At 42.5% G+C, this 24,288-nt stretch overlaps 1 protein-coding gene across 14 annotated transcripts in view; it reads left to right on the plus strand.

Annotated features, from left to right (window-relative positions):
- MARK1 (microtubule affinity regulating kinase 1) overlaps positions 1-24,288 on the plus strand; it is a 126,043-nt gene that overhangs the window by 52,423 nt on the left and 49,332 nt on the right. For all 14 annotated transcript variants that reach the window (XM_021064328.2, XM_021064330.2, XM_021064329.2 and 11 more), the window contains exons 2-4: positions 5,830-6,033; positions 7,256-7,309; positions 22,125-22,173. In XM_021064328.2, the coding sequence (XP_020919987.1) occupies positions 5,830-6,033; positions 7,256-7,309; positions 22,125-22,173 (307 nt within the window). The remainder of the gene's footprint in view (positions 1-5,829; positions 6,034-7,255; positions 7,310-22,124; positions 22,174-24,288) is intronic.

A 24,288-nucleotide genomic window follows, 5' to 3' on the forward strand; every position in this document is an offset into this window, starting at 1 on the left:
ACTTTGTAGTCCTCAGGTTACTTTCTAGTTTTAACAACAAAGTCAGGCACAGTGGTAACGAACCCAGCTAGTATCTACATGAAGACACAGGTTTAATCCTTGGCCTTGCTCAGGGGGTTAAGGATCTGGCATTTGCTGCAAGCTGTGGTGTAGGTCACAGATGTGACTCGGATCTGGCCTTGGCTGTGGCTGTGGCGTTGGCCAGCAGTTATAGCTCCAATTCGACCCCTAGCCTGGGAACTTCCATATGCTGTGTGTGTGGCCCTAAAAAAAAAAAAAAAAAAAAAAAAGGTGAGAAAATAGAATGTGTACATGTATGTGTAACTGGGTCACCATGCTGTAGAGTAGAAAAAAAAATTTATTAGGGAAATAACAATTAAAAAATAAATAATAAAAAAGTAGTAGTCTAGTCAGTTAAAAGCCGCAGCCAAAATAAAACACCCAGAAAATTTTCCTTTTACTTGCATTTAAAACACGAGCCATCCCATTTTTAAAAAAGAGGACAGCCATGTCTACATCTCCAAAATATCAGCCCTTGGGCGAACTCTGCTTACTAGCAGCTTTGCTAAAATGAATGCCGGTTTTCTTTTCGATATGCTGCTAGCGTAGTCAGTATTATTCTTAGGAATTGGTAACTTTTCGGATGACCATTACTCGCTCAGTGTTGGGACTTGCATACCATAAGTCTGCTAGTTTTTTGGTTTGTTGTTGTCTTTGAGATTTTTTTATCCAGAGACAAGGACAGGAGATAGATGCTCCATAAGGATCACAACCCACCCAAACATACGCACATATGCACTTTAATCGATATTCATGTGGAACCTGGGCATTAACACTAGAAGAGTCAGAGTCTAAATGGTCCGTGACCTCTCCGAGCCATCATCTTCCTTTTCTTTAAACAGAAGTCGTCATGGCACACTTCTCAACAGAGCTCTTAGGAAGATTAGAAGAGGTTATGCGTGTAAAGCATCTAATGCAACGTTATTATACATCATATACACTGTTAGCAGTTTCCCTCTGGGTAGCGAAGATATTGCAATTCTCATTTAGCAAAAAATTAGGAAAACAGAACTCCTAGTCCCAGCCAGATTTTCTTCTGATTCAAAAAGTTGTTTGCTCTTGGCAAAAGAGAAGAACTATCTAGGATGAAAGTAGGTTGTGAGAAAGAGACATGGCTTATCTTTAGTAGATTTTTTTCTTTATCATTTATTTGTTATTTGGTTCATTCATGCATTTGTTTATTCATTCACTACCTATTAGTTAGCCAGGCTGCACTTGCTTTTGTGTTTTAAGCCTGACTCCATATGGTCAAATGTACACAGTTGTCTATCTGTATCTTCAACAGTTTGAATTCCAAAAATATAAAGTTGTAGTTTTTCCTTTTGGACACCTTAATTTTCTAGATCTGGGCTTTTGAAAAAGATATCCCATTTAATGTACCATTCTCTCAGGTGCTTTTCTACTCTGAATTTACAAGGTATAACCTCACCCTGGGATTTTCCTGTTTATTCATTTCACGGCCTGGAACACTGTCCCCTCTTTATCTAGCTCTTTGTCATCTGTGGGTCCAGCTCAAACATCATTTGTTCTCTCACCCCAGCTCCCTCCCTCTTCATTCTTAACCACATCACCTCATTTTATTTCCTTTTCCCCCCATATTACCAAGTGTAATTATCTTATTTTGGCTGTTTGCATATGCTTGTCTTCTTTCACTAGAATATGATTTCATCCTTCAGGATTTTTTCAGGCCACCAGTAGCCTTCCAAAAATTCCTTTTCTGTTTGACTTAGCTGGAGCTGCTTTCTGTTGCTGACTGATACAGAAACTGGTACTAGAAGTAGCTGCAAGCAACAAACACTCAAGGAAATGGCAGAAATTTGGGATTGGTTTTCTGGCCTAGGAGATGGGTTACTTTTGAGTGTAATTTTAATGAACACAAAACTCTAAGCACCTTTGCTGTTTTATCTGATCCCCAGGACAACACTGGCATGGGCTTTATTATTAGTTCCCTTTTCCAGATAAGGAAACAGCCACGTAAAGGTTAAACAACTTCCCAAGGATGCATAGCTCGTGAGCAGAAGAATTCCATTTTCATCGGTATTGAAGGCAGGGATAGTTCTGTTGTCATTCAAGAATTGAAGTCTGGGACGTAGCCTTGAAGAGCCTATAACTACCTTGAATATGCAACGTATCGAGGGCAAGCCTTAGGCTCCTGTTGCCACTGCTGCAGAGGAATGAAGGAATTCAGTGTCTACTGGATTGATCAGACACCTTGAAGATAGAATGTAGCAAGATCTGATTTGTATTTTCAGCTAAAGATGGGGATTAGAATTTATAGACCTTCTACAATTGAGCTCACATAATGCTTTCTATCTGTCAGCCTGAGGGCTGAGATAGTTCTTAATTAAATCCGCTATGAATTCAGTTCATGCTGGATTGAACATTTTTTCCAGGTTTCCTTTTTGAGTGTGAACCTGTTGATCAGGATGGAGTGAGATCAGTTATCCCAAATTATTCTACAAAACGTTTCTTTGAGGAAAGATTCTGCTCGTGAGTGGTGCCGTGGCATTCCCAAGAAAAGGTGGCGGTTTTAGGAGGGGCATTTGGGGTGGGGGTTTTATAATTGGAATCATATAATATAAAACGTGCTGTATAGTCTATTTTCATTTCTAATTTAAGACTCATATAAATGCATTATCCCATATTAGTTGAATGGCTCTGAAGTGGTCATGCTGTTGAAAGTTAGATCTTATTTTTTAAAAGGATTTTGGAGAATAGACTGCCTTTTCAATTCTAGGGGTGCACTAAGAAGGAATAGCATTTTTTGTAAGAGCCCTCTGGCCTTTCTTTGCTCTCCAAGTACAGACACAGTCATGCCTGTATTTTTCTTAGAGTCTCCTCCTCTGTTGGTAGGATTAGCCAGAAACAATGTAGTCCCACATTCCAAAATATGATGTGTTACAATAGGGGTCAGCCAACGGCATCCTATAAGCCAAATCCAACCGTTTGGTGTGTTTTTATAGAGCCCTGAGCTAAGAACGTTTCTTTAAAAATACGTATCTGACAGGGACAGTATAGAGCCCTCAAAGCCTGAAATATTTACTATCTAGTTTTTTTACAGAAACGTTTGCTCCCCTCCCCTCTCTGTCCATACTCGTTGGGGAGACAGAGTAGGCAGGGATACTGCCGCTCTCTAGGCTACCGGACTGAGAGTTTCTCCTTAGGAAATCCATTACCTAGCCCTCTCTCTTGCTATTTGCAACTTCTCTAGAATTGGAACATGTCTGGCAAGAATCTCCTAATCATTCACTGTTCCTTTCTGTTTACCTCCTAATTACACAATAGTGACCGTTTTTGTGTATCAGCTGAAATTGCTGCTCAGCGGCTTAAATTAACCAGCATGTTTTACTTCTCATGAGCCAGAGGGGCATCCGGAGGATCAGCTCGTTGAATCTGACCTCAGCTGAGTGTGGCTTTGCTCAGTGTCTTTCTCCTCTTCCTCCTGGTAGCAGCCTGGGCCAGGCCTTCTCATGGGCCGGCGCAAGCTTAAGGGACTAAGTGGAAGCATAGCAAGAGCACACGATGCCCCGTGTGGGACTGGCATAGGCCATCACCGTGAACTCCCTCTATGAGCCAAAGCAGATCATGGGACTGAATGCCCAAAGGGGGAGGGGCTGTGCCCTACCCTCAGTGGGAGGACATTGGACAGTTACATGGCAAAGGACCTAATCATTCAGTGTGTCCTAGTTTGGTTTAGAGTCAGGATATACAGTGTACCTAGCACTGGGGGCTGGGCTACACCTCAGATATTTTAACTCATCCTGCAGTTATATGCCCCAAAGATCTGGACAGCAAGGGGTCCTTCTGCAGGAGTCATTCTGAGGATGGGTGTCAGGAGCATAGGGATCCTAAATTTCTTCAACCTAGATAATATGTATTTAGTGTCTTTGTTGTGCCTAACACCGGATTAACTTCTGGCGCAAAAGGAGCTTCACGTCTAATAGTAAAATAGACCATGGACAGATGCTTAGAAGGCGGCGTGGTGCAGCTCAGGAGCAGAAATTTTTACTGGTTGTAAAGATAGCAACAGAAGAGGGAGGTGATCAGCTCTGCTTGGTGAAAAGACATAAAAAGCTTTGTTGAGGAGATAGAATTCAACCTTGAAGGACTAACAAGTCTATGTTCCTACAGAGCAAGCCCAGGTAGAGAAATCCTGTTGGTAGGAAATACAGCCGTCTCTATAGAGCTGCCGCTTAGAAATTGCTTATGATGAACCTCTCTTGTTCATGCTCAGATAATAGAGTCCCTGAGAGCCAGTGGATAACTTTACATTTACCACCTTCTTACATTATTTGTTGCAGTGGTTTTCAGACGTTGGGCTGCAGCAGTATCACCTGGAGGACTAGTCAAAACAGATTGCTGGGTGCAACACCCCCCCTCCCCGCCCCCCGGAAGGTTTTATTCAGGAGGCCTGGAACAGGCTCAGAGAATTCGCATTCCTGACACGTTCCCAGATGATGCTGGTGGGGCTGGTCCGGGAACAACACTTTGAGACCTCTAGATTTATTGTACATAAGGGGAAAAGAAAACAGCCCTGCCCTCGAACTGTTCGTGGTAGGGTGGCAGAGACAGAGGACTGAGTGTGTAAGACAGGGCAGTGGACTGGAGGCTGAGATACGTGAAAATACCCCAGAGGGACACTAACTCAGAATGCGGCCATGGGCTGCAAGTGTGTATGTAGTAGGACACAGAGAAAATCCTGTAATCCTGAGCTGAGTTTTAACAAAATCAGAAAGTAAGGAGAAATAGAAAAATGACCTGGAGTCATGCTTTGCATACAATTAGTAAAAGGAGTCATCTTCAAAGCTGCCTTTAAGGAATTGCCAATCAAAATGTTTTAGACAAGCTTTTGGTGGTGTAGGTAGGACCACATAATTCCAAATTAGTGACTTTGCAAATGAAAGATATCCCTTTCTTTTGCTAACTTGTTTCACTCATCTTCAGCAATTTTTAAATGCCAGTTAAATAAACACGTTATGTTTATCATGCCTATGTTTTCACAAAGAAAACTAGAAATTTTGTTTATGGCAGAATGTAGACATAACCAGACCAGAGCAGGAACGGTCAGAGCTGGGGAAGCGGTTCGTGAGGCATCTGTACCTGGGACTGCCCTGCAGGGGAACAGAGTCGGCTACTCTGTGGTGTGAGCGAGTGCAAGGCTAGGGGACAAGGTGACACTCTGCCTTGGAGAAGGGCGCCAAGGAGTGCAGTGGGTATGCGTTCGTGGGTCCAGGCGGGGCCGCCAGTTGCTCCTGCTTGGGCGTGGGCAGCTGCATGAGGGTGATGGGCAAAGATGGATTATAGGTTACCTGCAGTGGGAGCTGCTTGGCCAGTGGGCCAAGTTGGCTGCTCAGCAAATGAAAGAATGAACCTGAGAAGTGGCCAGGCTGGGTTAGAGAAACAGAGCTGTTCTCATGAGGTGTTCGTCTTGGCATTGAGGACCTTCTGCCATTTCCGTGAGTCTGGATTATGCTGTCATCTCAGCCAACAGGGGACAGAGGAGGACCCGTCCGTGGGGCTCCTGGCTCTCTCACTGTTTATATAGTTTTAACTCAAGAGCTTGTACTTAAAGCTGTGCAGAATGTTTCATTTTAAATAGTTCTATTCCCTCTGGCAAAGGGAGCTAAAAGTGGAAATTATAGCCAGAATACTTTAAAGTCCTGGAGTACACACTCTGTTTTCATTGGAGATGAGTTATTCACGGACATTGTAGGTTACCTGCGCTTTGGCAGTCTCCTTAATAGGGAAACCTTGTGCCTTTTCTCCCAGCACACGTCTGTGGATGGATATACCGAAGCACTTGTCCAGCCGACCAAGGCGAGCAGCAGACAGAACATCCCTCGGTGTCGAAACTCCATCACCTCAGCCGCGGACGAACAGCCGCACATCGGGAATTACCGTTTACAAAAAACCATCGGGAAGGGAAATTTTGCCAAAGTGAAATTGGCGAGACATGTTCTGACTGGAAGAGAGGTAAGTGTTCACCGGGACCTTCCAGAGCCGTGTTAAAAAGCTTCCCCAGGGCTGATGCCCGCGGGAGTGGCAGGCGCGGTGCGGGTCGCACGGGGTGCGGTGGGAGCGGCACCTGGTGCAGAGGCTGCGTCGCGGCCGCGAAGAACCGCGCCTGCGTCGCGGCATCCTTTCCAAATCCAGAGGTGCTGCAGATGAGGTTCCCTCAGACCGCTCTCTCTCGTGATGCGGCCTCTGTAAACATTTCCGATTTTACCGTTGCTCCCTAACGCCAACCTCTTATTCATGACTGCTTAAGCTGCAGGTATACAGAAGTAGCCAAATACGGTTGTACACATGGCACTCATATGGTGGCATAAGCCAGTGCCACCTCAATAACAAGTAAATTGAAAAAATTACCGCTTGAAGTACGATAGGTATCAATGTGTAGAAAGTCACCCACTGATTTTTACCTGGTTAGAGACCACACTGAGCCAGTGTTATATGGGTGTTTTTCTCAGAGAAGAGAACTGGGTTTCAGGATCCCATGTGTTTCAAATTATGTGTATTTATGTAGCAAAATTTATATTTTAAAACTAACAATAGTTAAAATGTTTAATAATTTATTAAAGACTAAAAATAAACATCTAGCATTCTATGCCTTATTACATAATGTTTACTGGATCCAGTTAGGACAGATTTTTATGAAAAACCTGTCATAAAATGCTTTTGTTACATTTCCATTTTCTGTGCATGGTAGTATTGTCACTTACAGTGAGTTTTGTCCTCTCCGTCCATTCTGTCCCAGGAGCTATTGGGACAGAGGCTGTGTTAGAGACTAGAGGAAGTTCAAATCCGTTTGGTTAGTTTGCTGGGAGTTCGGGTGTCCAGTCTCTCTATCCACATAATACTGAACTTCCTGGAAGGTTATGAGCCTCTGCCCTTTGATGACTGTAACTTATCAAGATCCTGAGTCAAAGATTAAGATGCAGATAATTTTTACTTTAAAAGGGGAAACTTGGAGGAAATAACAGAAGTGTAATTTCATTGGCTCAGAATCTAATTCTTGGGTCAGTAGAATATATTTAATGCTGCCCAGTTATCAAAACATTGCCATCCAGTCATATGAACACCAAATACAGCCAATTTATATGTAGCTAGAAATGCATTTGAAGATGTTTTCTTTGTGAGTTTTATTCACTAAAAGATGTGTTCTCAAATAAAGTTTAATGATTCTCTTTTTTAGGTTGCTGTGAAAATAATAGACAAAACTCAGCTAAATCCTACCAGTCTACAAAAGGTATTTAATCATTTTAATGGTAATTAGAATGAGTTTATTAATTAATATTTAATGGTCTGTAAAATGTCAGCTATCCTAAATTTTCTATTGGGTCCAACCCATAAAATGGTAGTCTATTTTATGTAGACTTGACATAAACTACAACATTTATATTTAATAATATTTAAATAATAGTGATCAAGTGTTGTTTAAAAAATATCTACTACTCACATTCATGTAGCATAAGAAAGGAACTTAGGTCTTTTAATGCAGTAGAATAAAATTTTGTATCACATATTTTGAAGTAGTGAGGATTCTACTTTGCTCAAGTTAACGCCGAATAGTGTCCGTAGATGGTTTCCTTTTATTGCTTCACTGGCTTTTCTTCCTCTTTCCACAAGAATTAGTCTTTCAGCTCATGTACAGTAAAGGATGTCAGCTTTTCTTCAGAGGGGGGAAATAGAAAACAAGGGGAGGAAAAAGGCTGGAAAGTGACTTGGTAAACTGGTGAAGCTGTTTCATGTTGCTTCACGTGGGAAGACTTTCTCAGATACATGTTTTAGTCCTTTAAAAATGCAGCAGATCTTTTAACATATATGCCATGTGTGTTAAGTTTGTATCTAGCGAGATAATGTACATTATGATTTTTGTTGGAGGAGTTCCCGTTGTGTTGCAGTGGTTAACGAATCTGACTAGGAACCATGAGGGTACGGGTTCGATCCCTGTCCTCGCTCGGTGGATTAAGGATCCGGCGTTGCCACAAGCTGTGGTGTAGGTCGAAGACGCTGCTCGGATCCCAGGTTGCTGTGGCCGTGGTGTAGGCTGGCAGCTACAGCTCCGATTGGACCCCTAGCCTGGGAACTTCCATATGCTGCGGGTGCAGCCCTAAAAAAAAAGCAAAAAAAAAAAGATAGATGATAACTTAAAACCACAGTGACCTTTGAGACAACCTAGGAGGAGAACATAGAGAAGTGTGGCCCTAAAAAGACAAAAAAAAAAAAAAAAAAAAAAAAAGAATATAATGGGATTGTGGCCATTTTTGTAAATGTGAGGTATGTAACTTGGAATTTTCCTAAAACAATCTTATAAGAAAATTTTAGTATGGTATTCTAACATTAAGTTAAAAATTTGGGTCTGTGATACCAAGATTTTCACTTGTCTCAATGCCGAATAACTCAGTTTACTTTATATATTTCTATTTAGAGATCTCTCTTTGTACTTACTGAGAATCCTTTTAAGTTTAACAACCCATGTAACTTCTCGTAGCATTGATATTTCTCATCTATGAGGACAGAAAAGGTTTGCTGGATTCTTTTTTCTCTGTGAGTGGGAGATAATATACCTTATTGGGTGTCTTTTGGGCGGAACTTCGAGCACCCATCCATCAGCTGATCATAATTTACTTATGACTTATAAAAAGGCATCCTCTCGGGGCAGACAAATCATCCGAAGATGCTGTATTTTCCTGAACTAGAGCCACACTGGGCATTTCTTGTCCCCCCCCCGTAGGGAGTTCTTTTATTGCACCGACTTGCGTGACTGTGCCCATTGGCTTCCGCGGTACCCGGTTCACATTTCCTGGATTAATCTGTGGCTTGCTCTGGTCAATTTAATGATTTTAACTGGCATTTAGAACTAGCCCAGGCCTGCTGTGCTAGTCAGACACATGATAATGTGACTCTCCCACTCTGTCTCTCCTAGAGGGGCCCCAAGAAGGTTGTAGACCCAAAGTCGTGCTTGTTGAGACATGCAGACGCGAAGCACTGTGCTCAGATAAAAAATGTACTTGTTGATATATGATAAATTATGTTATAAATTCTGCTAATCTTGCTGATAAAGGGTTGCTTTTCCAAACAAGCATATAAAGAATGATGACAATTCTGTTTTCTTTAATCTGTAAAAATAAAAGCGAAGATGAAAATTCACTAAATGTAGCCAGTACAGTGTGTGTATTTTGTTGTTTTTAAAATAATTTTTATTTGTGTTCATAGATTTACTTTTTGTTAAAAGTTTTGAGGAAAAAACAGACCAAGGCTTGCTTAGTTTTCGTGCATCGTAGAACAGTCCACATTTGGTTTTTACCCGTTGAATGGGGGAAAGCATTCTTCAGTCAGTCATTCCTAAGAAAGAAAACACAGAATTGAAAGTAGGCATTTTTTTCCCTTAGCATTGACAGTCAAGTCCTATGCTAAAAAATAGCGAAATGAGGAGTTCTCATCGTGGCGCAGTGGTCAACGAATCCGACGAGGAACCATGAGGTTGCGGGTTCAATCCCTGCTCTTGCTCAGTGGGTTAAGGATCCGGCATTACTGTGAGCTGTGGTGTAGGTTGCAGACACGGCTCGGATCTGGTGTTGCTGTGGCTCTGGTGTAGGCCTGGAGGCTACAGCTGCGAGTAGACCCCTAGCCTGGGAACCTTCATATGCCGCAGGTGTGGCCCTAGAAAAGGCAAAAAGACAAAAAAAAAAAAAAAAAAATAGCGAAATGGCTCTCCATGTCTTAGGTGTGCTTGTCAAAAGGCAGGTGATGGCAGACATATATTTGCAATAAAGATTCATTGTAATCTCACCTCCGCAAGTGGTGAAATCTTGTTCTGGACTTGATCTGAATGTAAGCTGGCCCCCCTTTATTTTCTTTTGTGTATATCATATGCATAGGAAATAATCCTTTTCATTGCCAACATCAGCGATAGATAAAAGTAATCTAAACTTGATACTCCACCTCTTCCAAACTTCTAAAATACAAAGTGCTTAAAAACAGTTTGCTTTCGGAATCGTTAAGTGCCTTTGGCTTCAACATTGTTCACATAATATGCTCATGTTATTGTATTACATATTTAATACTAAAGGAATTTAACTTGGTAAGTTTTCATAGTTTAAGAACTGTTTGATGTACATGCTGTATGTACTTCTTCCTCTTTGGGCCATGACTCTCCCCTCATATATTGGCATTTTTTTACAGCAGGGGCTATGAACTCTACTAGTGATTCCTGGGGCTCTTTTAAGCAGCCAATTAATGTTGGAGGAATAGCAGAACAATGAAGCACGTTTATTCATAGTTTGCACACTTGAAATGTAAGATTAATTACCACCTTTTTCTGAAACTCCACCAGTTTTTAAAACTTGGACGCATCAGTCTGTAAACAGATGACAGAGTTTGTGTCGCAGCTCACTGTCGCCAGGATGCACTTTATCTGTCTTCTGTGGATTGCTTATTAACTTGCATTTTCTACTGTTTTACTGTGCTGCGTTATATTTCAAGTTCACAAAAACAGCTCAGTGGCTCAGAGTGATTTTCCAAGTAGTAAAACCTGTAAGGAAAGTAGAAATAAGACTGTCACAACTCCTTAAATAACAGAGAGGAGTGCTGCATTCCAGTTACTAGAATGGGAGTCTCTGTGCCAGGGCAGCGGTTTGGCCCAAGCAGGGCAAGTGTAAAAAAAAATTTCAGTAATTGATAACCTGGAAATTAGATTTATTGTATGAATAATCCATTGCTAGTATCTTGTATGTTTTCTGCTAAATAAGATTTGTCAGTGGTGACCTAAGCCATTTATAATGAGTGAATTTTCAGTTAAAGCCCAGAGACCTCTCTGGTGAGCTAGTTAAATTTTCTAGAACGTCTGCAAAATAACCTTTATCGTGTTGATGAATTTGGTCACTAAAGGCAGAGAGGAGGACAGAACCATGGAAGCAATTCAGACTTACATTTCTTTCAGCAAATTATCAAGAAACCAGACCTGCGAAAGCAAGCTTATAATTACTGACAAATATTTTTGATCAAGGAGAAAGCAGAAGCTCCTTGGCAATATTGCTTAACAATTCTCTGTTGGCCATAGGTTGAAACACCAGTTACTCCCACATAGGCATGCTTGATGGCATATTTCACTTTGTAGCTACACAAAACCACTTATGTGCTAAGACTTCTTCCATCTAGTTCTCCTAGTGGTGGATCCTTTGAAGGAACAGTCCTGACCGTTTCTTTTTGTGTGTCACCAAAAACCTAGGTGACAAGAGAATAGTTAGCATTCAGTGAACTGGGTTGTAGACTGCAAACATTGTCTTTGAATCATCGTTAAATTTTTAAATATATATACTGCAAGGAATGATACTACTCTGCAAGTAAGTAAAATCATGCCTCGGGCCCAGTCACTTGTTGCCTCATCCTCCATGAAATTTCTGGTCACTAACGTACATCTGATCTTGATTTGGTTTTATTTTATTTTATTTATTTATTTTTGGTCTTTTTTAGGGCCACACCCAAGGCATGTGGAGGTTCCCAGGCTAGGGGTCCAATCAGAACTGTAGTCTCCAGCCTACACCGCAGCCACAGCAATGCAGGATCCAAACCGCATCTGCGACCTACACCACAGCTCACAGCAACGCTGGATCCTTAACCTACTGAGCGAGGCCAGGGATCAAACCCAAAACCTCATGGTTCCTAGTCGGATTCATTAACCACTGAGCCATGATAGGAACTCCCTTGATGTGGTTTTAAAGGCATGCTGAAAACAGGGGCTATCATAAAATCTTGGCTATTGAAAGATGTCTCTTTAGCATATAGTGTGAAGAATTAGTGGGCAGTGTATTTTTCACCCTGAGATGGGATGGATTTGAGGGAGAAGGTGCTCAACCAAACTGCTTTCGGAAGATGACATTGATAATTTATTGCCTAACTAAAATATCACCAATTTAAATGTTGACGATAACAAGATTTTCTGTGAAGACCATACTGTCTTTCAAGCAGTTCACTGACCAAAGTTCTGACTTTTCTAGACCTTGCTTGGCCCTCGTTAGTTCTTGAACAAAGGGTTTCAGGTGTGTTTAACATGCAAAGGTTACATCCGCTATGAAGAGTACCTTCCAGAGCAGGCCTGTCCAAAGTGTATATTAAAGAACCCATTTGCTGTTATCCCTCAAATTGAAACTTCTAGTCCTTTAACCTTGAGTGATTAGATCAGCAGCCTCGAAGCTGAGAGCCACGCATAGTCTTCACTCACGGAGAAAAGCTCTTGTCCAAAGATCCAGTCATTAACCTGATGTCTCTGATGCATCACCTAATGTTTTGTTCATTTCTTCACTCAATCCAGGATTGTGACTTAGGATGTTTAAAGTTAGTAGAAATAAAAAGTAAAAAAAAAAAAAAAAATAAAGAAGCTCCTGCTCCGGCGCAACAGGATCTGCAGCGTCTTGGGAGCAGTGGGATGTGGCTTAGATCCCTGGCCCGGCCCAGTGGGTTAAGGATCTGGCATTGCAGCGCTGGCTCAGATCTGATCCCTGGCCCGGGAGCGCCATAGGGCAGCCAAAAAAAAAAAGTAAAACTTGAAATGGAAACTTACCCTACAGTTCAGGCTACATGTCATTGAGCCAAATACATTCATTAATTAATTACTAATCTAACATATTTATTGGAAGAAGATTATGTTTTCTCCTTGTGTTTTCCTCTGGGTTTTTGGCTTCTCCTTTTCTGGGTCCTTTAAATGGAGTCATTGTCATTTTCGTTGGCCACTCAGTCTTGGAATTTCACAAGGTATGGTCCTAGGACTTCTCTTTCTATGTTCTCCTCCTAGGTTGTCTCAAAGGTAACCAAGGTACTGTGGTTTAAGTTATCTTTTTTTTTTTTTTTTTTTTTAAGGGCTGCACCTGCGGCATGTGGAGGTTCCCAGGCCAGCGGTCAAATTGGAGCTGCAGCTGCTGGCCTGTGCCACAGCCACAGCAACGCGGGATCCCAGCCACGTTTGCAACCTACACCACAGCTCATGGCAATGCTGGATCCTTAACCCACTGAGCAAGGCCAGGGATCGAACCCTCAACCTGATGGTTCCTAGTCGGATTCGTTTCTGCTGCGCCATGACAGGAACTCCTAAGTTATCATCTTAAGCAGAGTCACAAATGTATGTCTTCGGCCGAGACCTCCCCTTCGTGTGCTCGCAGTCCCTCAAGGGTGGCCCACGCCCATCACGTCCAGCATGGAGCTCATGGTCTCCGCCCTTCTGCCCGGCCCACTGCCCCGGTGCTCTTCGGTGTCCTTACTCAGTGAGTGACGCTGGCCCCGGGGGTGCAGGCCGGAAACCTCAGCCATCTCCTTGACGCCTCCTCTTCCTCCTCATGTCTGATCGTCCTTCAGTTGTGCTGATTTTATTTCTTGCCTATATTTTGAGAATATCTGCTTTTGTCTTTTTCCATCACAACCCTCTAGACAAAGCTGCTATTATCTTTCGCTAGGTAGCCTTCTAACCAAGCTCTCTTCGAACACCCCGCACACACACACACAGAGTTTTAAAAGTCATCAAGATTGCAGAATAGGTCTGATTATGTTATCCTTCTATTTAAACTCTTTTTTTTTTTTTTTTTTTTTTGCTTTTTAGGGCTGCACCTGCCGCACATGGTGGTTCCCGGGCTAGGGGTCCAGTCGGAGCTGTAGCTGCTGGCCTCACCAGCGCTGGTCACACTCCCTTTTTACTCGTCTAGAGATGAGTCGTTATTAGGGTGAACAGCTCTCCCTGTCTCTTCCATCTCTTGGTTCACCAGCTCTTTCCAGCGTCCCTCCCGCCCCCCGCCATCTCTTACTCCTCTGGCTTCAGAGACTTTCATCTGCTCCTGTTCATACTCTTTCTTCCAACCACCAGGCCTTTGCAGCTTTAAAGTCCACGCTCTGCGTGGGCCCATATCTCCCCCTCTTCCTCAGTTCTTACTCACTTCTCCCATTTCAGCCTTAGAGTCATTTCTTCAGGGAAGCCTTCCCGTCTCCCCGGCAATGTTCAGTCCCCCTGCCCTGCTTAAAACTGCTCATAACCAAGACTTCTTCGTAAACAGTCAGTTTAGCTTTTATTTGTTTTGGTTTTGCTGCGCCTCTTCTGCCTCTGCCTCTTAAGACCTCTATTTTAATTGCTTGGCCTTTTTTGGCTGCAAAGCATACATTTATTTCTATCATGAGAAACTAATGTTTTCTGAAATAGATATGAAAGAATTTTCTCTTGGAAATGGAGGGGCTAGGAATCTTTAAATCACCTATAAATTTTAGACTACCTGGCTGTTTAAGAAGTCATATCCACATTTAGTTATTTTAAGAGTCATACTTCTTTTTTTTTTTTCTATGTTGACATAGTACACTTGTCTATTTTTAATTTCTGCATGGAGACTTCAAAACATCCTTCCCATTTTTAAAAAAGTTGCTTTCTCAAGATATTTATTTCTTAGACTAAAACATCTCGTTTCTAATCATTTTTTTTAATAAGATAAAACATTGCAGATACAGTTGAAGCCCTGTGTGTTATTTCTTAGCTCTTCTCCTATCTTTTTCTACCTAGCCATAACTACTCTCCTGAATTTGGCCTTTCTTATTCCCATTTAATTTTTAAAAAATTTTTCCCATCTGTACATAAAATACTACCTACTCTTTGTTTATAAACTTTCTCTTCTTCCATAGCTTGCTTTTTCATTTAACATTGTCTTACAGCTTTATTCCTATTAGTCTGTGTTCTCTAGCTCATTTGTTCTGTTATTGCATGCCACTGTGTGACTATGCCACAGCTTACCCATGCTCTTATTAATAGATATATACTACAGTTTGTTCATTTTTCTGTTGGTTTATACTTAGATCGTTCCTCTTGTTTTCATATTTTTTTTTCCTAGTTAGCTTTTTGTGTTTTCTGTTACACACAACACTGCAGTGACAATTATTGTGTCTATCTTTGTGTGAAGATGTGCAGAAGGGTATACCTGCAAGTAGCACTGCCAGCTTGAAGGGCATGCATAGCCTCAGCCTTAGTAAATAATGTCCAGTTGCTCTTCAAAGTGGCTGTGCTGATTTCCACTCTGCTGGCATTGTAGGAGATTTACTCTGCATTCTTCACAGCACTTTGTATTATCAGATTTCTTAGTGTTTGCCCATCTTAATAGAAGCAAAATAGTATCTTGTTTTAATTTCCATGATTTCTATCTAGTGAGGTTGGACCTCTCTCGAGGTTTAAACTGTTTTATGTTTAGTATCTTCTCTCTGAAGTTTGATTTGCAATCTCAAACAACTACATTTACTTCGTACCAGCTTGAGCCCAAAGTTGTACAAGGTCTTAGAAAAGACTCTAATACTGTAACATTGGTACCAGTTCATAAGAAGTGAGAATGTTAGAATTCATATGTGGAGGTAGAATTTTGGCAGAGGAGCACAGCATATCAGAGTATTTCCTTCTATTCTTTTGCAATGAATAACTGACTACAAACAGTCCACTTAGGGGAGTAATACTAAACAATCATTTTATTTTTTAGTCAGACATCATTTAATATGTACTAATTTAATTATACTCAGATGTCTTTTTCTGAATTATTATTTTGTGGGAAGACCTTAAGAAATTAGCCTAAGTTGTTATACCGGTACTTCCAATAACCTCGTAAAATCTTATATTTGGTGACCCAATGAAATGTCTGAAGTAAAAGGAGTGAAACGGTGATCCTGGAAATTAAAAAGCTGAGAGGTGAATCTAGCGGGTTCTGTTGCTATAGGCAAATCATACGTAGAATCCCTCAACGAACGGCATCTCTAAGGCAGCCTAGGTGAGGTCCAGACGGTTCTCTTGCAACCGAATGTCACCTGCAAAGTACAGCATCACTCACCCTTCACATTACTAGGCCAGTAAACTGCTGTAAAGATGCAAGTAGGATTTTTGCAAAGGTTACAGTGAAGGCAAAGAAGTGCTCTTGCCCATCCCACTCCCCAAGCCCACATCAGAGCGAAAGACTTGAAAGGCCAAGAAGGCCTTCTTCAAAGGCACAAGATCTGAATGTCGGCCTCCTTCTACGAGCTCAGTTTCCTGGGACCCTGATGACAGCCTGGAAGCATTTCTCCGGGAGGAGCAAGCTTTGTCTTGGCCGTAGAGCTGTTCTCCATCTGCCTCTGGTCAAGGAAGCGGGAAGGGGTCCTGTGACATCGATGAGCCCAAGGGCAGCACTGTGAGCGGGTCAGGAGGAGAGAAGGTGATGGGCATTTGATGGGCCCCTGATGGTCACGCCTGGAGAGTGAAAAGACCAGGGACCGTCCACGCCATGACCACGTGACTACTTCTAAATACAACAGATCTTTCCACCATCAAAAAAAGAAAAAAGAGTCATAGGCAGAGGAACGGAAGGGGTAAGAAGGAGCACAGTAGTTGAGACAGAAAAGGGACATGCACTTAATTGAGACAACTAGGTATCAACTAACACGTATTAATGCAGTTTGGCTAATTCCAGTGCTGTGCTCTCACCAGGAAGGACGGAACTGAAAAGTAATACCTCTCCACAGAGGTGAGGGTTGATGACTGACCTCAGTTATCGGAGCAAAGCCAGGAACCAAGGAGGAAATAAGAGAGATCTCGGAACAAGTAGAACTGCCGTTAGAAAGTCCGGACCTGAAGTCCCTGCCTTCTCATCATGGAAGACGGACCGCCTCGGGCCTTCAGTCGCCCTTAACGGCTCTCTCTCAGCACGCAACCTTAACAAACTGGCCTTAATTTCCAGCCCACAGCAAAGCTGCAACAGTTGTTTGAAAGGTCTTAGTGAACTCCGAGAGCTCTTCTGCTAAATTTATGTATGCTAGAAACATCATGATGTCACAGTTCAAAAATGAGAAGGAAAAAATAGAACTAAAAAGAAAAAAATAGAACTAAAAATTAGATTCAGAAGCTCAAAGAGTAGTGTGGGACTGTTTAATATATAATTCCAAACCTCTGTTTTTCCTTACTTGCGCCTGGACGTGTGGTATATGCAATAATTGACTTCTTTTTTTAGCGGTAACAGTCCACCTCAACTTTTCATCTTGGTCTAAATGTTCAGCTCGCAGGGAGTTCCCGTCGTGGCTCAGTGGTTAACGAATCCGACAAGGAGCCATGAGGTTGCGGGTTCGATCCCTGACCTCGCTCAGTGGGTTAAGGGTCCGGTGTTGCCATGAGCTGTGGTGTCAGTTTTGGACTTGGCTCGGATCTGGTGTGGCTGTGGCTGTGGCGTAGGCCAGCAGCTGCAGCTCCGATTCGACCCCTAGCCTGAGAACCTCCATATACTGAGGGTGCAGCCCTAAAAAGACCAAAAAAAAAAAAAAATCAGCTCACCTTTTCCCCTCATGGGGAACTCTCTCCGCCCTTCCTAAGGAAGAGCAAGGGCAGCTAAGGTTGGCCCCCTGGCTGGCAGGGTCTGTTTGGGCTGGAACAGTCACGTATGTGACCAGGAGCTCAGTCCCTCTTTTGCTGCCTTTGAAGTGGCAGGTGCCGAAGACCCTGACATTAGCTCGTGTCTTTCCCCTGTGCAGCCAGCTGGAATCTTAGAGTCTACAAAGGGGTTATGTGGACTCATGAAAAGAGAGAGGCACCGTAGACTCCTACCAAATCCACAGGCTACTCCGGCTCACTTGGTTCAGATTCTCTAGATTTGGAACGTTGATGACCAATCTGGCGTTGAAGTGTTTCTTTGGAAGGAGGGTGGTTGGCGGGGCCAGAGTCCACTGTCCCGAGGCATCGTGCCACCTGACCCCCTCCTCGCATCTTCCAGCAGGAGCCGCCCTTCCTCTCGCCACAGCTGCCTGACACGCTCAGCCAGCACGCAGCCGGCTCACACACTCAGTCTCTTGCTTGCTTTTATGCATTTTTTTTTCTTACTCCTTGTCAAAAACTACTGAAGGAGAGGAAGCTGTGGATGGAACCATGTGTTCAAGAGATCTTTGAGATGTAGGACCCCCCCGGGGGCTGTATGTTATTATTTTAACCAGAATAAGACATTTTTTTCTGAAGAGAACTTTGGCCCTTCTTGTAAAGTATTTCTCCGGCTTCATCTCCAGATGGAAAAGGAGCGGCCTTCTGTTCAGGTACTGTTTTTGTTAAGTGCCCCAATTTTCACAGGACAGTTTGAATCCTATTCCCCAGCTTATGTCTATTCTTAGTAGAACAGAATAGCTACATTCTAGGTTCCAGTCAAGGGCTATATTCGTGAATTCAGCACCACTCGGTAGCCCAGCGCATACGACAGTCAAGTAAACAAACCAGAGGCAGAGTTTATGGGGAAAATGCCTGAAGAATGCCCAGCTGTCCATTCCTTTAGGCAACTTAGTCCTAGACACAGAGCTGCCAGGAGTCATCAGTTATGTTTTAATTATTGATCAGACAGGTCTCAACCAGTTTGCTTCTAAGAATAAACGACTGAATTTGCTGATCATTTCATAAACATTAACAAGAGTAAATTCAAGGTTATCAGGTGTCAGTTATGTTCTGTTTTGCAATTTGATGTTCTTTCCTGAGACAGAAGAGGAAAAAGATAAAACTAAGGAGCCATTGTGGCATCTTCATGCTACAATTCAATGGGCCACTTTCCTGGAAATGCCGTCATCATTTACAAAGTAAGGCAGAAGCACTTTTCCGTGAGGCAGTAAAGACTAGTAATCAAAATGTAGGTTAAAATGAGAAGTTATGAAATATTATATAAACATTTAACACTTAAATTGAACATATAAATGTACATTCAGGAGTTCCCGTTGTGGCTCAGTGGTTAATGAATCCGACTAGGAACCATGCGATTGCGGGTTTGATCCCTGGCCTTGCTCAGTGGGTTGAGGATCTGGTGTTGCTGTGAGCTGTGATGTAAGTCGAAGAGGCGGCTCGGCTCTGGCATTGCTGTGGCTGTGGTGTAGGCCAGCAGCTACAGCTCAGATTCAACCCTTAGCCTGGAACTTCCGTATACCACAGGGGCAGCCCTAGAAAAGACAAAAAAAAAAAAAAAAAAAAAAAAAAATGTACATTCATCAACCAATCTTTTCATTTGCATCCAAAGCTTTTTTTAAAGTTGGGGTCTTACTGATTGGCTTTATCTGGTATGAACCCTACCTCTTAAACCCACAATAACGTTTTGCTGCTACTTCCAGTTGTTTTTGTTTTTTTTTTTTTTTTTTTTTAATTAATGGAGAATTTAAAGACACCCAGGAAATGATCCGAGAGCAGAATCCCAGATTTTCTCTTACTCTTTTACAGTCTTCTTGCCCCCACCTGTCGGGACAGCAGTTTCTTTAACCACACGTATTCAGTTTGATTTGGTTTGTTAAACATTGGTTTCTGTAGAATTTAATCCTGTTGGACGGCCCTTAATCTCCACCCCCCCACCCCCCCACCCCACCCCCCACCCCCCTGCTCTCTGCCTTCTGGTGCTCACACCTTTGTGTGATGCTCTCAGCTCCGAGGCGTGCAGGATGTGTGACTTGTTTGTAACCAATAGCATTAGGAAAAGGGGATGGGATTTCACTCCCCCAATCATGGAGTCAAAGACCGCCCTGCCAGCCAGCGTGCTCTGGAGGTTATCCTTGCTGGCTCGATAGAGCAGACGGCCGCGTCGGAGAACTTGACTTTGCAGGACCTGCGAGCAGTCTTTATAAGACTCTCCAGTCGAGAGCCAGCAAGAGGCCAGGTCCTCAGCCCCAGGGCTCTAAGGAAACCCTTCTCCCTGGGTTCGCTTGGAGGTAGCTTCTGCCCCAGCCGAGCCTCTAGCTGAAAGCACAGCCTGGACAGTACCTTGACGGCAGCCTTATGACTCCAGCAGAGGACTCAGTTAAGCTGTGACCTCGAGGCACAGTGACTTACTGACTGTAGAGCCGCATCTAACACCTTAATAGATAGATAAAATTTTAATACGAAAGCAGGAATAGCTGATGAAAACAGGTACATACTGTACATGTAAATGCAGGAGACTAAATGATATCAGGGACTTTTCTATTAGAAATACGTAGTAGTGATAATACTGATGAATTAATTATGCTGCTCATTAATAGTAAGTCGCCAAACTTTAAAATCTATATAGTGTGACAAAAGCAAAATGGGGACTATTTGTATTTATTTTTATAATACATTCTGGGGGTATGGGGTGGAGGGTCGGGAAAAAAAGTCAGTATTTGGAAAAAATAAAGTTTAATACCTAAAAAAGTTATAGATAGGTATGTTCCCCATAAAATGATGTTTTATGTTTAAATGGGTGGTTTTATTATTCAGTGTTTATCAAATAGGTACATGAAAGCCATAGAAAAATAAGAGGCAGGCATAATATTTGACTTGTTTATCTGGAAAAAAATTCTGCTTGCGGTAAAACCTAGGATCATCAGATTTCTGAGTTTTGGTTTTATAGTTATACATGAATTTTATCTACTCATGTGTGAATTTTATCTGCTAATGTGCCACAGTAAGAAAAAAAGTTGGAGTTCCCTTTGTGGCTCAGCGGGTTAAGAACCCAACGAGTATCCATGAGGATGCGGGTTTGATCTCAGTGGGTTAAGGATCCGGTGTTGCTGTGAGCCGTGGTGTAGGTCACAGATGCGGCTCAGATCTGGTATTGATGTGGCCACGGTGTAGGCTGGCAGCTGCAGGTCCAATTCAACCCCTAGCATGGGAACTTCCATACGCTGCAGGTGCGGCTTTAAAAAAATTTAAAAAAAAAAAAAGTTGTAACCAGAAGTACAAATCCTCTGAAAAATCTGACACCCCCTCCCCCCGAGCCCACCCCTGCTGTCTGCCCATGCAGTCCCTGGGCAGAGGTCACCCTCACTTCCTCTGTGGGCTTCTCAGGTGAGGGCCTTATTCTGAGGGAGGACACCAGGCAGGTAGAATGAGGAGGCCCAGGTGGCGTCAGAGGCCAAGGTAGAAACCTGAGCGCTTTCTCAGGGGGTTTCACCCACCAGGAACACAGGAGAGCCCGCAGAGCTCTGCCCTGCTGCCAGTCCTGCGAAGCCCCTATTTCACGGTCCCCTCCGTCCCCCTCTCAATATTCATCCAGATCCCACACCCTCCTCTCCTGCCTTGAGGCCACGCCCAGCTCAGACCAATGCCCTTGTCTCTCTAAGACTCTTGAGGAGAAAGCCAGGGTACATGACCTTGGCTCAGGCCCTCCAAGGCTGCTGGGGGAGGGCCCATCCGCTCGTGTTCTCTGCACCGCGGTGTTTGAGGCGCATTCCCTCCTTCCTACTCTCCACTGGCATTTGGGGTTGTCGTGGGTTGGAAAGAGTTTAGAAACCAAACAACCGATTAAACAATCTCAGATAGTGATACTTTGGGTAATGATCTGAACAGATTATCTCATCAAAGAAAACATATACGTGGCAAATAAGCATCTAAAAAGATGACAAACACCATAGGATATGAGGAGTTGCAGATTAAAACAGCAGTGAGATCGCACCACGCCCCTGTGAGAATGGTGGAAATGGAAAATACTTGTAACACCAGGTGCTGGCGAAGATGGGGACCAGAGCATCGCTCAGTGCTCCTGGGAGCGCAAACGGGTACCACCACCTGGGAAGGTCGTTTAGTCGTTTCTTGCAAAACTAAACATATTCTGTTGTGCCATCCAGCACTCTTCCACCTTGGTATTTACCCAAGTGAATTGAAAACTTAGGTCCACACAGAGACTTACAGTTATACAGCTTTATTCATAATTGCTTATAGTCTGATCACCCAGTAGAGATGACTAAAGAATGAGACCCTCCACACATACCAAGGAAGGTTGTTCTGGGAGGAAAACATGTGAACAGTCATTTAGTTTCATTTCTACAGTATTTCTTTTTTATTTCTGGTAATGAGTATTCAGGCGTTTGTTTTATTTTATATGGTGTAGCCTCTCTCTCTCTCACACACACATGGACACACACACACACAATCCTTTGAGTTCATCTAGTTAAACTTTTCCTGGAAACCAAGTCTCAGCAAAATTCTCTCTTACTTGACTGGGATCCTGCAGTGTCTTCGAAGCAGATGGCTTTCTTCAGATAGATGTTTTGATTGATTCTGCTTGAGTGGTTGTTTTTTTTTTTTTAACAGAAATTTGTTTACTTGTTTTCTTTAACAGTTGTTTCGAGAAGTACGAATAATGAAGATACTGAATCACCCTAACATAGGTATGAAATTTATATATATGCTATTAACGATAAAGTATTTTCCTAATTTGATGCGTTTTGAAAAGATACAATTGTCAGGATGTTTTATATAAAAAGAAGAAAAGTTAATAACCTGAGTGACAATCTCAGATAGTGATACTTTGGGTGAAAATAGATTACAAATATACAACACTACTGTGTATAAAATAGGTGGGCAACAAGGACCAATTGTATATAGTACAGGGTAATTTACTCGATACTGTGCGATAACCTATATGGGAAAAGGGTCTGAAAAGGAACGGATTTATGGCTATGTATAATTGATTTACTTTGCCGTACAGCTGAAATGAACACAACTTTCTAAGTCAGCTATACTCCAATAAAATGTATTCTAACTTATTTATTTATTTTTGTTTTTTAGGGTCACACCTGCAGCATATGGAGGTTCCCAGGCTAGGGGTTGAATTGGAGTTACAGCCGCCAGCCTACACCACAGCCACAGACAACGCCAGATCCGAGCTGCATCTGCGACCTACACCACAGCTCACGGCCACGTCAGATCCTTACCCCACTGAGCCAGGCCAGGGATTGAACCTGTGTCCTCATGGTTACTAGTCAGATTTGTTTTCCACTGAGCCATCATGGGAACCCCAATATTTATTTTTAAAAATAGATTATATAGAAGTTAACTAAAGGCTGCAAGTTGCCGTTTTCTACTGCCTTGCGATCTTTTGCAAGATCCACTAAAATAATATATATGCCTTGGAGTTAATGCATGCAAATGTTTTTTGTATCCCCTTAATAAGTCTCTCTAAATAGAGATTGCATGCCGTTGAGGTACTTATAAAAAATAATTCCAGATAACTTAGCATTTAAGTTTGATCATAGTTTAAAAGCAAAATAACTAGTTTGAATTTTAAAGAAAATAAAGAGTTGTTTTCCATTTTAGTGAATTTATTTTCTTAAGTTCTGTTTTTCCCCTATATTTACAAATAAGTTGATTTGTAGATTCAGCTTTAATTATTGATTATATATATGAAGTCATTGGATTTTAAGAAGTAAAAAGCAATTATTTTAATCTGTTCATTTTTGAAACGTGTTTTCTTACACATTAAAAAATCTTATGTTTGGAGTTCCCGTCGTGGTGCAGTGGTTAACGAATCCGACTAGGAACCGTGAGGTTGCAGGTTCCGTCCCTGCCCTTGCTCAGTGGGTTAAGGATCCGGCGTTGCTGTGAGCTGTGGTGTAGGTCGCAGACGCGGCTCGGATCCAGCATTGCTGTGGCTGTGGTGTAGGCCGGTGGCTACAGCTCCGATTGGACCCCTAGCCTGGGAACCTCCATATGCCGCGGGAGCAGCCCAAGTAATAGCAAAAAGACAAAAAAAAAAAAAAAAATCTTATGTTTATTAGAAATGCTAATGCAGTGGTATATAATTTCAACTACTTAAGTCTGATAATTTTGTAGCTTTTTAACCTGAAACTTATCACATAATTAATAATTTTTTTTTTTTTTTTGCTTCTGTACCAAAGACGATTTAACATTTTTTGGTAGGCTCTTTATAATAATAGTGCCTTTTTAAGCTTTAATTAAAATTTTGGCCATCCCATGCGTATAGAGTTCCCAGGCCAGGGATCCCATCTGAGCCGCACTTGCGGCTTATACCACCCCTGCGGCAATGAAAGATCTTTAACCCACTCTACTGGGCAGGGGATCGAACCTGCGTCCTGGGCTGCACGGATGCCGCTGATCCCGTTGTACCATAGCAGGAACTCCAAGGTTTTTCTCTTAATTACTTGATTCTATAGACAAATGAGTTATTTTTCTAAACCCCAGAAACTTAACTCTCTTTTGACCTAGCAGTTCATTCCAAATCACTTTATGATAGTTTTCTTCCATAGTAGTAATAACCCTTGAGAGAAATTCTCAATTTTATTTTTTGTTTGTTTTTTTTCAGGGCTGCACCTGCGGCATATGGAAGTTCCCAGGCTAGGGGTCCAGTCAGAGCTATAGCTGCTGGCCTACACCCCAGCCACAGCAACATGGAATATGAGCCATGTCTGCAACCTACACCACAGCTCACAATAGCTCGGATCCTTAACCCATTGAGCGAGGCCAGGGATCAAACCCACATCCTC

Source organism: Sus scrofa, chromosome 10, assembly GCF_054392235.1.
Source record: "Sus scrofa isolate SSC_HxYL_T2T_F1_AM1 chromosome 10, Sscrofa_HxYL_maternal_Yorkshire_Landrace_v2.0, whole genome shotgun sequence".
NCBI lineage: Eukaryota > Metazoa > Chordata > Mammalia > Artiodactyla > Suidae > Sus > Sus scrofa.